Source organism: Pogona vitticeps, chromosome 7, assembly GCF_051106095.1.
Source record: "Pogona vitticeps strain Pit_001003342236 chromosome 7, PviZW2.1, whole genome shotgun sequence".
In the NCBI taxonomy this organism is placed as follows: domain Eukaryota; kingdom Metazoa; phylum Chordata; class Lepidosauria; order Squamata; family Agamidae; genus Pogona; species Pogona vitticeps.
Window position 1 is genome coordinate 10928853 of NC_135789.1, and position 15589 is coordinate 10944441.

Here is a 15589-nt window from a genome sequence, read left to right on the forward strand (position 1 = left end):
ACAGGTTTGAGCCTACAAGAGCTGAGCCAAGGCTGTTGAAAACAGGTCCCTTTAGAGACCGTTTGTTCATAGGATCAACGTAGGTCGGAAGGAACTTTATTTATTTATTTATTTATTTATTTATTTATTTATTTATTTATTTATTTATTTATTTATTTATTGCATTTATACCCCGCCTATCTAGTCATTTCGACCACTCTAGGCGGCTGATGGCACATAATAATAATTCCTATTTTAATTCTCTCCTTGCAGTGTCACGGTTTCATTTTTAAATACTTAACCAATTGATTAACAAGCAAGGTTCCTTTAAATATACATATATACAGAGAGAGGGAGAGAGTTGTGGTATTTTGTTTTTCTGAGCATGATCTTCTGGTCATTTGACGTTTCTTCTAGATGCCCCCAATACGAGGTCCAGGGTCTGGGGAAATGTCTCTAGACCCCTGACACTTTTTCTTTCGCACATGAAGGATGCCTCTGTGTTTTCCCATCTGTTTCATCTCTGGTGATCTTTAGACAAACTTGAAGAAATCAAGGCAGGGTGGAATAAATGGGTGAAGCCGAGGAGCTGATATTTCATGTTCCAAGCAAAATATGGGCGGTATGTGTGCTACAGGGGTGTGGGGTGGAAGAGAATATTTTAAGATTGCGCTGGGACGAAAATAGGCTTGCTGGAACGGTCAAGTTCTCGACAGGGCCGAGAACAGTTATTTTAGGTGGGATTTATACGCACATTTAAAACCTTTCCTGCAAGACTCAGCAGAATCTCGGTCGCTGGGCGCAAACCAGCCTTTTGTGTTTCCATACCCCGAGGGGTCCTAGTCTGACATTATATTTTACACGCATGCCACTGTCCGAAGAAGGGGAACAGCGAAATCTGAGTGGAAAGGAATCATGTCCCGTGCAAATCTGCTTTCTCTTCTTTTTAAGGACAGAACCAATGTTACTGGTCCTTATGAATGTAGAGGCAAGAGCTGAAAGTAAAAGAGGAAAATTCTGTCCGGAACTCAGAAATTGGTGGGGTTGGAGAGTATTTTCTGTCTGAGCCATGAAGAATCAACACCAGGTTTTCCATTTTCCACATGACTAGCAAGAACAAGGCGAAACTGTGTGAAGTTCAGAGGAGGGCAACCAGGAGGATCGGGGGACTGGCAACCAAGCCCTAGGAGGAAAGATGGAAAGAAATAGGCAGGTTTGTAAGAAGAAGACAGAGGGGATAGCTCTTTTCAAAGACTTGAAAGGCTGTCCTACAGACGAGGGGCAGGATCCATTCTTGATCAATCCAGAGTGCAGGACACGCAACCATGGGCTCAAGTTAACAGGAAGCCAGATTTTGGTTGAATCTCAGGAAAAACTTCTTAACTGTTAGAGCAGTACGAAAACGGGAACCTATGCCCTGGGGAGGTGGTGAGCGCTCCAACGCTGGAGGCCTTCAAGAGAAAATGGGTCTACCGTCTTTCAGGTCTGCTTTGTTCTGGATCCCTGCCTTGAGCAGGGGGTTGGATTCTGTGGCCTTAAAGGCCCCTTCCCACTTCATGATGCTAGGAGTCTATAAGCGAACGGCAATTGGTGTTTTTTTTTGTCGACCCCATGCCTGATTTGGAGTTCGTTTGTCTCGATGCTGCTATTGTATCTGTAGGGAAGGTTCTTTCCAGCCAGCAATGCACGGAGTGGCAATGAAGCAGAACCCTAAATATAGCATCCGGTGTGCAGGGGATGTTTGCAAGTTCAATCCAGAAACCTTTCTAGATACCCACCGATCTCTGAGCGAATTACATGGCCCCAGGTCAGACGGGAATGTGGCTACACCGTTTTGGACACGACTCTCAGGATCTTAAACACAAGAGGAAAATCGGGCTTCATAAAACAAAACGATATATTCATCGAGAGTCAGACTCTGCTGTTTGTATCCGTCGACTTAACGGGCTTAAAACTAGCCGCCGGTCCCAAACCAGGGTAAACCAAATCAGCATGGTTTTACAGATTTGTAGATCTCTTAGTAATTCAGCAGTTGGTTCTGCGGGTCTCTTTGAGCAGGAAGATTTAGGTTTTGTGCTGACCAGAAGGACGTTCCAAGGTTTGTTTTTGGGACATGAAGGAGATGATTCTTGGGGGGGGGCACGTGAAGGCCATATTCTAAGTTCCTTGTGCTTGGTTGTACAGTCTTTTTTCCTTTTTACTGGCCTTGCATTGTGTGTCAGGTATTAGGAGAAGTAATGCTTCTCCTTTATTTTACTCTGCTCCAGCCTCGTTTGGATTACTCTTTAGGAACAGAGATCCTTGATTTGCCCTCACCTTCCTGCTAGAAGTTTGGACATGACGGCAAGTTGGATGCAGGAGCTCAAATCCAACCATAGTTATCAGCCACATTCTTCTTCTGGGTGTTCCTTTCAAATTATTTCACCTTGAATGACCCGTGGCAGGCGTCTGTAATTTTTATTTCTCATTCCGGGGCCAAAGAACTCTAGCTTGCTCCGTGCTGTCGTTTGTGATTTCTTCATTTTTATTCATTCACCTTAGCAGTTCTGCGTTGGTCACCCTCTCGATCCAACAAATGTTTAGCATCCTGTGATAACCTGCATTCCAAATGCCTCATTTTTTAATGTGCAGTAGCGACCCCCTTATCTGTGGGATCGGCATCCTCCGATTTACTTATCCACGGTCTAAAAATATTAAAAGAAAATTCCTAGAAAGATATATTTCTAAATATGAAGTTACCAGAAGTGGACAATAGCAGAGCCAGAGACCCAGCATTAAAATGTCGTTCACTGTAATCTGCGTTTGTCTTTATCCACGGTGGGCGGAGCTTAGAACCGATCTCCAGCAGATACAGGGTTTGTAATGTAGTTAGTTACCTGTATACATTTCCATGCAATGTAAGAGAAAACAGAATACAGTGGTGCCTCGCTAGACAGTTACCCCCCCATGACAGTTTTTTCGCTAGATATTGACTTTTTGCGATCACTATAGCGATTTGCAAAACAGTGATTCCTATGGGGGAATTTCGCTGGACAATATTTGGTCCCTGTTTCGCAAACCAATTTTCGCTAGACAACGATTTTGACAGCTCCCTCCGCGCTGGCAAAACGGGTGTTTTTAGGACCTAAGCTTTGCAAAACAGCTATTTAAACAGCTGTTTGGCGGTTCGCAAAGCGGCTTTCCTATGGCCAATCTTCGCTAGACAGCGACAATTCTTCCCCATTGGAACGCATTAAACAGGTTTCAATGGATTCCAATAGGGAAATGCTTTTCGCTAGACAATGATTTCGCTAAACAACAATTTCAGTGGAACTGATCATCGTCTAGCGAGGCACCACTGTATTTATTTATTTTATTTATTTATTTATTTTATTTCTATCCCGCCTATCTGGACATATTAGCCCACTCTAGGCGGCTTACAATAAAAGAAACAATATAATTTTAAAACATTGCACCTAGACTAAGATAGAAATCAAAGAAAGATATAAGAAAAGAAAAATCGTCAGGAGTTTTCTGTTGGGAAAGCCTGCCTATACATCAATGTTTTTAGTTGTTTCTTAAAAATGTCCAGCGAGGGAGCCACGCGAATCTCAGGAGGTAAGTTGTTCCAGAGACGAGGAGCCACCGCCGAGAAGGCCCGATTTCTGGTCTTCTCCTTCCGGGCCTCTCTCGGCGTTAGGCTCCTCAGCCTCACCTCCTGGCTCGCACGAGTGACACGGGTAGATCTTGGTGGGAGAAGGCGTTCCACCAAGTATCGAGGTCCTAAACCGTTTAGGGCTTTATAGGTAAGCATTAACACTTTGAAGTCGATGCGGAATCGGATGGGCAGCCAATGCAGTGCGGCCAGAGTGGGCGAGATATGTTGGAATCTTCTCACTCCACTAAGTAATCTGGCCGCAGCATTCTGCACCACCTGTAGTTTCCGCAGCAACCTCAAAGGTAGCCCCACGTAGAGCGCATTACAGTGGTCTAATCTTGAGATTACGAGCGCATGCACCAAGGTAGTAAGCGCCCCCACATCAAGGTAGGGTCGCAGCTGGGCTATCCGCCTAAGATGGAAAAAAGCGGTACGGACCACAGACGCCACCTGAGATTCCATAGTGAGCGCCGGGTCCAGATGGATCCCCAAGCTGCGGACCCCATCCCTGGCGGGCAGAGTCACACCCCCAAAAGTGAGGGAGTTTCCCAAGTCCCCAACTGTGGGAGCGCCCACCCTTAGTACCTCCGTCTTGTCCGGGTTCAGCCTCAGCCCGTTCTCCTGCATCCATTCCAATACGGTCCCCAGGCAACGCTGAAGGGACAGAACGGCATCTCCTGCAGTTGGAAAAAAGGAGATGTAGAGCTGCGTGTCGTCCGCATATTGATGGCACATCGCTCCACACCCCCTGATGACCCGCCCCAGCGGCCTCATATAGATGTTAAACAGCATTGGGGAGATGATCGACCCCTGTGGGACCCCACAATTGAGGCTCCACGGGGCCGAGACATTCTCCCCAAGCTGTACTCTCTGGGGGCGGTCCTCCAAGAAGGAACGGAGCCAGGCGAAAGCCTGGCCACCTATTCCCAACTCGGTGAGCCTCCCCAGGAGGATACCGTGGTCAATGGTATCAAAGGCCGCTGAGATATCGAGGAGGACCAGCAGAGACATTTTGCCCCTGTCGGCCTCCCTCAATAGGTCATCACACAGGGCGACCAATGCCGTTTCTGTTCCGTGGCGCGGCCTGAAGCCCGACTGGAATGGATCCAGGGCATCTGTTTCATCCAGGAACGCCTGAAGCTGATCAGCCACCACCCTCTCGACTACCTTGCTTAAGAAAGAAACATTGGCGACGGGCCTATAATTGCCAATTTCGTCCACCGCCAAACTAGGTTTCTTTCTAATGGGCCTAATGAGTGTTTCCTTGAGGGCAGAGGGAAATCTGCCCTCAAGGAAAGACCGATTAATTATTACAGTAGCCCATTCCGTTGTTGAAGGCCTGGCTGCTTTGATTAGCCAGGCCGGGCAAGGATCCAAGGAGGAGGTGGTGGCACGACAGCGATCAAGCGTCCTGGCGACAGTATCGGACGAAACAGGCTGAAAGGTATCAAAAATCACCGGACAAGACGGAGCGCTGGACATCTCAACTCGACTCGCTGTATTCAAAAAAGGAGCGAGGTCCCGGCGGATGGCCTCCACTTTAGATTTAAAAAATGCTGCAAATTGGTCCGGTGTAAAACTAGGGGGAGGCCTATCACCCGGGCCAATTCCGGATAGGTCGCGTACTATACGGAATAATTCCGCCTGCTGGTTAGACGCCTCGCTTATCCGGTTAGCGAGGTAAGTTCGACTGGCAGCCTTTACCTTAGCCTGGTAAAGGTTAGTAGCGACCTTAACAGCTATACGATTGAAACCCGTCGGGTCCTTTCTCCATTTGCGCTCTAGCCGTCTCCTGACCCGCTTCGACGCCCGGAGATCCTGGTTAAACCAGGGCGCCGGGCGATCTCTGCAGCGGAGAGGGCGTTTAGGCGCGATCGTGTCTACGGCACTAGCCGCGGCGGTGAACCAGCCGTCAACCAGTGCCTCGACAGGAGCACCAGCCAGGTCAGCCGTAACTCCTCTCATGGCATCCTGGAATCCAATCGGATCCAGTAGCCTTCGAGGGCGGACCATGACAATAGGTCCCTGCTCCCTGCGAGGGGGGAGAGCCATCTTGGTGACACATTTTATTAGGTGGTGATCCGACCATGACAAGGGAACCGACTCGAGGTCAGTCACCATCGGACCACTCTCACTCCCGTTGGTGGAAAAAACCAGGTCTAGTGTGTGGCCGCCCACGTGTGTAGGGCCGTTGACATGCTGGGACATGTTCAAGAAGGCCATGGTCTCCAGGAACTCAAGAGCTGGTCCGGAAGCCTCTGCCCCCGCATGCATGTTGAAGTCCCCCAGGACCAATAGTCTCGGGGAACCCAGCAATGCCGTGGAGACAAAGTCCACCAGCTCCGGAAGGGAAATGGCTGGGTCGCGGGGAGCACGGTAACCCAGCAAGATCCCAATTCCGTCCCTAGCCCCAATCCACACGTGGAGGGCCTCAAGACCCGGCTTTACCACCGAGGAGCGCCTAACTACCTCTAGGGTAGACTTGTAAACGATAGCTACTCCCCCCCCCGTCCCTCTAGTCTACCCTGGTGTTGGACAGCATAACCGGGCGGGCAAATGAGGGCTAGGGGGGGACCCCCCTCTCCGCCAATCCATGTTTCGGTTATGCAAGCCAGGTCTGCATCTTCCTCCAGAATAAGATCGTAAATTAGCTGGGTTTTATTAGATACAGACCTGGCATTCAACAACACCAGGCGTAGAGTAGAGGGCTGTATAATGTATGCAAGTCCTTGAAGCTAAATTTTAAGTTGAATTGTGTCACCCTAAAAGCCTAAAGGCCAGCATTTCAACTGCCCGGGCTTGAGGATGAATCCTACCAGGCTCAGCACTCACCTAACTTTGAAATTTATGGGGTTTGATAAAAACGTTCCCCTCTCTTGTTTTCTGGATTTGGTAAAGCTTTCCTTTTTGTATTTGTACACATTTTTTGAGTGTCTGCACCATTTTCCTGCTGTAAGACAACCCTTTGGGAGGTGCCGAGTGGCAGAGGAGGTGGTGTGTCTTGTATTATAGGGGAAGCCGTGGGGTTTTGATCTGGGTTTGCTAGCTGGGTGTCTGGAAAGTGGGTGGAAGAGGTGTCCCCCCACACCTCGAGTCAAAGCACCCCTTCACCGCCTCTCCTCCTTTCCCCCTCTGTTTAAGGTGCTTCCTGCCCCCGCCTTCTCCGATGGTTGGAAGGAAAGGGTGTGTACTTAGGCATGGCACTTCATTAGAGCAGTTCATTGATTGCTTTGAATGTCTTTTGATGTTTGCATGCGCTTTTTAAATACAGTGGTGCCTCGCTTTACAGTTGCCCTGCATTACGACGAATCCGCTTTATGACGATCTTTTTGCGATCGCAATTGCAATCGTAAAACGATGGTCTAAATGGGGGAATTTTGCTTTTCGATTATCGGTTCCCTGCTTCAGGAACTGATTCTTCGCAAAACAACGTTTTTCTAACAGCTGATCGGCGGTTTCAAAATGGCCGACGGGGAATTCAAATGGCTCCCCACTGTGTTACGGATTCCTCGCTATACAGGCAGTGAAAATGGCCGCCGTATGGGGGTCTTCGCTGGACAGTGAGTTTTTACCCCATTGGAATGCATTGAACGGGTTTCAGTGCATTTCAGTGGGGTTTTTAATTTCGTTTTACGATGTTTTCGCTGAACTGCGATTTTCCTGGAACGGATTATCGCCGTTAAGCGAGGCACCACCGTATGGTATTCATTTGATCCCTTTTAGGAATTACAGACTCACTGTTGTCCGCTTCAATATTGTCTTTTAATTGTTGTAAGGTGTCTTGGGTCCTTTTCAGGAGAAAGGTGGGGTTAAGAATGTTTTCAATCCATCAAAATTCGTGGGGTGAAAACACTAACTTGAGATGAGCTGGGTTTAAGATGCGATTGAAATGGTTAAGATAAGGATGCATTACATATTTGCGGCTGGTGTTTCTATTCCGACCCACAAAACGCTGTTGATGTGATGGGGCCACGGAGGCAGGGGTGGGGTGTTAAAAGGCTCTGTGTCGCCTTTTTGGGGTTGGTTTTAGCTTGCGAATGTGTTTTAATTCGGCATCATGTCGTTTCCATAACACTCGTCATCATCCGATGTGCCAAATACATTGTGTTTTACCTGACTGCTTCTTTCATAGTTCTGGCGTGTTTTTCTGTTTGACCGTAAATTACTAATGTGATAAAAAGGTTATGGACCCCTTGATTAACTGAATCAGTGAGAACTCTTGTGGCATTTAGGTTTTTATGGATTTTAACCAATTTCTTTAGGGTTTTTTTTTTAACTTGAAAAAGTGGGTGATAATCTCTGAAAGTTCACACCAAATAAGACTTATTCGTCTTAAAGATTTCCCGCCGATCTTACTTGTGTCTGGGGTAAGACGCTTAACATGAATACGTTCCTGGAGATTTTGCTTTATCGGATACTTTTACTCTGCAGCTGAATTTTTGCCCTCCTTGGTTTGTTTATTTATTTGCAAACAAATTGTATAAATGTATGGATCATAAATTACTTGGGGCAGAAGACTTCAAAGCAGTGTCGAACGATAACACAAAATAAGTGCAGTTAAACTGTGAGCGGCAAAGGCTTTCGAAAACAAAGAGGTTTGAAACGGGTGCATAAAATTAAAAATGGTAGGAATGTGCTGATATTTCTGAAGAGTGGGTATTCTAAACATTGGGAGCCACCACCGAAAAGGACCTGCTCCATAAAGTTGGGTGGCTGTTTCATCCTCCCATAATATGATAAGGCTTGGATAGGGCAGAGAGGCAGAATTAAGAATTTCTTTGTTTCCAGCAGAATTAAGAATTTCTGGACCTGCAATGGCAGATTCTGAATATACACCAAAAAGAGAGAGAGAGAGATAAGGGGTGGTTTGTTTGTTTATTATATTGGGCTCATAGCAAACCAAGGAGCTTATTTGAAGAGTTGTCCATTTAATGGTCATTTTGATGGTTTCCATTCATTTTCTAGCCCAGGTCGAAGAGAGCCGTTGAGTTAACTAAGTGGCAACATATATGAAAATATCCTTAATTTTGAGAATCTACTCTGTTAAGTTGACCAACTGGATTCAGGTCTCTGTCTAGTAAGAGATTTACTAGGCAGGGACGACTGAAAAAAAAATCCATAGCTGACATAAATGCATATACTAGCCTTTATATCAATCAGCCTTTGCTTTGGTTTTTAGCTCCGAGTGTTTAATATTTGCTGCCCTATAAAGTTTGCTTGTCTTGTGTATGAATGGTTGTGTCTATACTGGAATGGCTTGGCGTGATTGTGTCGGTTTTAGTTACATGTATACAATAGGACCCCCATCTGCAGGAACAGTATCTGCAAATGCATTCATCTGCTGTCTGAAAACGTTAAATAAAATACAGAAATACATATTTATTTGTATTTCCATGGTGTATTTATCAGAGCTAGCCACTAGAGGGAGCCAGAGACAATGCAACGGATAACGTTCACGCCTTCCACTTTTTTTTTGGCATGACGAGGGCCAGATTCCCAGGGATACCGTGAACTTACTGTACTTGGATAACGCTCTCTTTTTTATGGCCAAGATTTAATTTTCTCAGATTAAAAAAACATTCGGATCTTCTTGATTAACTGCCCAGCATCCTGCTTGTTTTGTAGGTGGAGCTCGCGGCTAATTGCTGAGGTGCCCAGACTGCAGGCCAGCACCTTGTCAATTAGCGACGGGCAAATGGCATGAGCCACACCCGTCGGATTCTGGCCGCACTTCTTTTATTTACATCTTCTGTGTTTGTATCCCAGTTGTTCCCGGATGGGCAGTTCCGAGTCATAACCAATGCTTTTCTCGTCCTTCTCATTCCTCCCCAGGATGGCGGAACCCCGTTTTAACAACCCGTACTTCTGGCCACCCCCTCCCACCATGCCCAGCCAGGTAAGCATCTTTTCTACGAGCCATAGAGCCCTCCTGGCCTCTCTGAATAAAAAAAGAGGTTTCCTACAGTTTGCTGACGTTTCTAGTGCCTTAAAAAGTGTAGGAACTCAGAGGACTGCCTTATGCTAATCAATGAAACTCATTACCACACTACTAAGTTGTTCTGGGACATTTTATGGGTAGCAGCGCTGAGCCGTGGTTTCCCGTTTTCGCTCCCCTTGACCGATCAGCCGCAAATAGCTCTACTTTCAGTTTCTGATGGTGTTGGCCAAATATTGTTAACTTGGTATTTGTTTGTTTGTTTTGTAACTTTTTGTGTTTTGTGATTTCTTCTTTTTTATTCATTTGTGTTAGTACTTCTTTGTTCGTCACCCTTTCAACCCAGGGAATTCTTGACATCCTTTGAAAAACCCATATTTCAAAATCTTTCATCTTTTTTTTTAAACTTTTCTTGATGGCGGTTCTTATGCTGCTTCCCACCATTCACCGTATCAGGACTACAGTACCTTGTGACAATCTTGTCTCATGGCTCCCCTTAGCTCCCCTATATTTCACCCCTTCTTTATTGTGGACCTCCTGAACACTGTTTGGACTGCTTAATTAAGATTGCTTCCTTCTTTGTTGGTGTTGTATTCTATCCCCCCCCCCAATCCCCACCAAAAATATCCACATTCCAGGGTGGATTAAAATCAACAATTTAATAAATAAAGAAATAAAATGTTGGGTTTTTTAAAATTTAAATCGGATTTTTAAAATTAAAATCAAATTTCATTAAATGCTCTTGGAGGAAAAATCTAAAGATAGTTTTCTATTCAAGATACATTATAGTTCAAAGGTTATTTAGCATGAAAGAAAATTTAGTTATGGGGCATGAGGCTGGATTTTCATGCAGTATTTGCATTTTTCATAAGCTAATTCAATTAATCCAAACTAGATAGCATGTACCTTTTCACGGTAAAAATGGAATAAAACGAACAAAGTTCAGAAAAGGATCTTAATTCCATTATCATTGTACAAACCACAAAGACATTGATGTTTAAACAAATGCAAAGATACGTAAAATGTTATTGTTTTTGTTAAATGAAGCAATTTAAACAGTTCTCCAAATATGAGTGATTAATTTATTAAAACAAAAATCTGTTCTGATATAGCTGTTTTACTCATCTGACAGTTATTATTCTAAATATGAAGTCTTCACCTGGTTGTAAATATTAAAAATTATAGCTACCAGCAAGAATGAGTCTTTACATTTAAGAATCATGGTTTCAGTTGAGTCTTGCTGACTAGTGATTGAAATTGGCTTGATTTAAATCAACTCTACCACATTCCCATCTGTAGTTGCAAGAGACGAATTTTGTTCACTGTTCTCTCTTCTCTGACTGGCATACACTTCCAGATCCAGGACTCGGAAAAGAAAGAGTTGTGCCCATCTGTGTTTCTGAACTATGACTCCCAGAATTCCCCAGTCAGCCAGTAACAATCAATAATATTTTTTTGCTTTTCATTCCATCAGTTAGGTATTTGGATTTTCTGCAGTTTATGTTGTTTTAGGATTTCTTCATCTTGATTCATTCGCTCTAGTACTTCTTTATCAGTCAGCCTCTTGATCCAGGGAGCCCTGTGCATTTTTCAAAGGCTTCGTTCGTGGCTGACGAGGGATTCTGGGAGGTGTAGTCCATCAACACAAACTGGTAGACCTCTACTAACAGGCCATGTCCATCAGTTTTCTGCTTAACGCAAGGGAGATAATTTTGTAGCATTTCCCGGGAGTTCTGGCTTCTCTCCCTGCTGTCTTCTGGTGGATAACTCCTCTTCTTCTTTTCCCCCTCCCTCCCTCCGACCCTGCGAAGCTGGACAATCTCGTTCTGATCAACAAAATCAAGGAGCAGCTCATGGCAGAGAAGATCCGGCCGCCCCACCTGCCCCCGACGTCTGTGTCTTCCCAGCAGCCTTTGCTGGTGCCCCCCTCCCCTGCAGAGAGCAGTCAGTCCATCATGTCCATCCCTAAGCTGCAGCAAGTCCCTGGGCTGCACCCCCAGGCGGTCCCGCAGCCGGATGTCGCCCTACACGCCCGGCCGGCCACCAGCACTGTTACAGGTAGGCAGCTTGTGCTGAAAAATTCAGATGTCATGCAAGAACAAACTCGTGCATGTGTGTGTGTGAAAGTCAAATTTCTGCTCCTCATCACTCAGTGTTGTACCCTCGTGAGTCACAGTAAGCCATGGTCTGTGCTAACCAAGGTTTGTTGCTTATGCAGCAGTGCCTCGCATAGCGCTGCAGCGTTTTAGCACCCGTTTGTTTTATCGCATGTGCTCAGATGTTCATTTTGGCGGTGCTCAGTAGCGGCCTTTTAGAGGTAGACCCAGTTCTGGGCAACCCGGCCGTGTCTACCCACTCTGTGTTTAGCCACCCCCTTTTCCTGAAATGGATCTCGAGCGCTAAGTGCAGTATTACTGTACAGTGGTGCCTCGCAAGACGAGCGCTCCGTTTTATGACAAAATCGCATTACGGTGAAGTTTTTGTGATCGCAAAAGCGATCGCAAAACAATGTTTCCTATGGGGGAATTTCGCTTTGCGATGATTGGTTCCGTGCTTCGGGAACTGATTCTCGCAAAACGATGATTTTCCTACAGCTGATCGGCGGTTTCAAAATGGCCGCCGGGTTTAAAAAAAGGCTCCCCGCTATTTTCTGGGATGGATTCCTCGCTGCACAGGCAGCGAAAATGGCCGCACTATGGAGGATCTTCGCTGGAAGGTGAGTTTCAAGTCCATAGGAACGCAATAATCGTTTCTGTTGCCTTTTTAATTTCGCTTTGCGATGTTTTTGTTCTACAGCGATTTCGCTGGAACGAATTAACATCGTATAGCAAGGCACCACTGTATTTGTCCTCTACGTCTCTGGTTTTTTTCTTTCCAGTGGACAGCGGGGAAAACAAGCTACAGTTTTGGGTCGGGAGGGTTGCAACAGGAAAAAACTCTGTTTTCTGTGGAGAGAGCCTCCTGGCGTAGTGGTTAAACAGCAGTTCTGCAGTCAAGACTCTGCTCACAACCTGAGTTTGATCCCTATGGGATCCCGGAGGCGTTTCAGCCTTCCATCCTTCTGGGGTCAATAAATGGAGTACCCGGAGTGACATTAAATGTCCCTGTTCAGGCAGAGAGTACGCAATTGAACCTTTGCTACCAGTTTTGTATTTCACGAAAGGGCTTTTTTAAAAAACGATTTGATGTTAATATGGTTTTACCCTGCTTTTCATCTGCAAAGCACGGAGCTTGGCCAGTCTTTGGGTCTGGCCCCCAAGCCCTTATTAAACAACAAACCTTTTTTTCTCCCCGGGGAGGGGGAAAAAAAGGGAAGGGTGGGTTCCCAAGTCACTAGTCAAGTCTGAGTCGTTGGGGATGGAAAAAAACACACCCCAGCGACTCAAGACTGAGTCGAGTCGCCGGTGGGACAGGATAAGCGAGTCCCTCCCAGCCGTGGAGCGGCTTCTGGATCCTGATAAAATAAAGGAAAGGGGAAAAGGAAAGAAAATGCGACGCAGAGAGAATTCCACCCCTGGAAGCTTACGATTGGGAAGGCGCCACATGCAAGGAAGGAGGGATGAGGAGGGATGAGGAGTAGGGGGGAGCCATGAATCCACAAGAGGAGTACTATGACTGGGGGGCGGGCAGAAGGAGGAGAGTGGAAAAAGTCTTCCTGGAGGTCGTTTTCAGAATTTAGCCGCCGAAGGAGTCATAGGGTGATGGAGGATATGAGGATGATGTAGAGGCAGGGCAGCCTTATCAGAGAGAAAGGAGGGGTGTCAATGCAACGTATTCATCCTGTCTTCTGTTGTTTCCCAGTTTCTGATTTGAACTGTCGGTGACCGTCTTCTCCCTGTAACGTTCGGAGATGTGGGTCCAAGGTTTTCCCTTTCTCACCCCCTCTGTGCTTTCCAGGTTTGGGGCTGGGCTCCCGGGCTCCTGCGGTCAGCACCTCGGAATCCAGCGCCGGCACGGGAACCAGCACACCTTCCACCCCCACCTCCACCAGCCAGAGCCGCCTCCTCGCCTCCTCGCCCACCCTCATCTCAGGGATCACCAGCCCTCCGCTGCTGGACTCCATCAAGACCATCCAGAGCCACAGCTTGCTGGGCGCCCCCAAGTCGGAGCGGGGCCGGAAGAAGATCAAGGCAGAGAACCCGTCGGGCCCCCCGGTCTTGGTCGTCCCCTACCCCATCCTGGCCTCGGGGGACATCGGGAAAGAAGGCAAGACGTACCGGTGAGTCAGGAAAGGGCCCCGATCCCCACCTGGGGAGAGGGGGGTGGAGGGTTCCCGCTCCTTCGTTAACCCTCCAGGCGTTCGAGGGAGCAGGGGGACGAAACGTATCCTTGGAGGAACTAAGAGGTCCCCATTTTCCAGATAAAACGAGGATTGACTCCCAAGGAATGTCCCCCAAATATAAACAGGTCAAGGACGGGAACTTACACTGTGATTATGTCACTGTTTTAAAAAATTGCCCCGTTCCGTCAATGACGATAGGCCACGGTCTGTGTTAACCAAGGTTTGATGTGACTCCTTTCTCGCGTGTCCCTTCCATGGTTTAAGCTACAGTGGCTGAAGTCCCAAGTTGTTAATGGAGCAGGCCCGTTGAATTATGAGTGGGGATTTGATGAGTCCAGTCTGCCATAAGTTCTATTCATTGAAATGGGTCTCCTCTTTTGTGATTTACAGCTGCATTTTAGTCAGTGAGTCATTGCAGCTCCTGAGTTTTCGGATAGTTCTCCCCCCCCCCAGCTTGAGTGGAGGTGGGTGGGTGCGTCAAGACCGAGGATGCTTGGGTTAGTTGTACTACGAGTGAGAAGGGTCGTGGAATTGTTGTAGATAAGAAGCTAAATTTGAGCCAACCATGCTATGCAGCTGCCCAAAAGGCCAATGTGATTTTAGGATGCATTAACAGAGGTGTTGTTTCCAATATCCTGTGAGGTACTAGACACACACACACACGCACACTCGTTCAGGTGAGCAAGGCCAGACCCCCGCCAAGCCCCCCCTGAGATGGGGTGGTTTGTGTTTGAATGCTTGTCATCTTTCCTCCCTGCAGGTGTAAAGTCTGCCCGCTCACCTTCTTCACCAAGTCGGAGATGCAGATCCACTCCAAGTCCCACACGGAGGCCAAGCCCCACAAGTGCCCCCACTGCTCCAAGTCTTTCGCCAACGCCTCCTACCTGGCGCAGCACCTGCGCATCCACCTGGGCGTCAAGCCCTACCACTGCTCCTACTGCGAGAAGTCCTTCCGCCAACTTTCCCACCTCCAGCAGCACACCAGGTGAGAGAGCAGGCTCGGTCAGTGGTCTAAGGGGTGTGAAACCATCCCAGTCTTCCGAGCAACACCCCCCCCCCATTGGAGAAAAAGTCACATTGCTCAGGAACCAGAAGTCTCTGTTTTCAGTTTGTGTGGAGACACATTGCAACACACTCCAGTTTCTAGTCCCTGGGACTTGAGCGCATGGCAGAATCTCAGAGGAGAGGAAGCTCTGTTGAATTTTGCTGGAGTTATTGCAACCTCGCATGCTGCCGTTAGTAGGTTTTGGCTGGGAAGAACCTTTCTGGGCTGGAGTGACTGTCAATCAATCCACCAGTAACCAACGATGGCTTCCTTGCCTTTGATTTCAAGGAGAGACCCGCCTCTCTGCTTAGGTGTCTTTTCCCCTCTCTTTTAGTGTGCTGGCCGTTAGCCGGATGTGGTTTTAAATGGTTGTTGTGATTTTGTGTCTAGCGATGGGCTTGCCCCTAGTCAGCCCATGGTTTCCCCACAAGAGATCAAGAGAAATGTTGGTTTATGGGGCGCAGGCAGAAGGTTTTTAGCTAGTGGAAGACTGGATCGGAGATTGCTCTGGTATGAGCAGAGCCCAGGACCTTTCTCTTGAGAAATACATAGGCAAGAACTGCTGAACAGCTCAGGGGTTTAGCTCTGTGGTTGGGAATTCGAATCCCCGCTGTGCCTCCTTGACAGGGGCTGGATTTGAGGATCCCTGCGGTCTCTACTTTTAGCGCTGCAGGAACAGACCAGCCCTTTTTGATCGATCAGACGAGAAGC

General features: G+C 47.2%; 1 protein-coding gene across 9 annotated transcripts in view; it reads left to right on the top strand.

Moving 5' to 3' along the window:
• The window catches only part of ZNF362 (zinc finger protein 362), a 38087-nt gene that overhangs the window by 14776 nt on the left and 7722 nt on the right, over positions 1-15589 (top strand). For all 9 annotated transcript variants that reach the window (XM_072977765.2, XM_020781165.3, XM_020781163.3 and 6 more), the window contains 4 exons: positions 9449-9512; positions 11363-11609; positions 13449-13770; positions 14594-14818. In XM_072977765.2, coding sequence (XP_072833866.1) covers positions 9450-9512; positions 11363-11609; positions 13449-13770; positions 14594-14818 — 857 coding nt within the window. In that variant the 5' untranslated portion in view covers position 9449. The remainder of the gene's footprint in view (positions 1-9448; positions 9513-11362; positions 11610-13448; positions 13771-14593; positions 14819-15589) is intronic.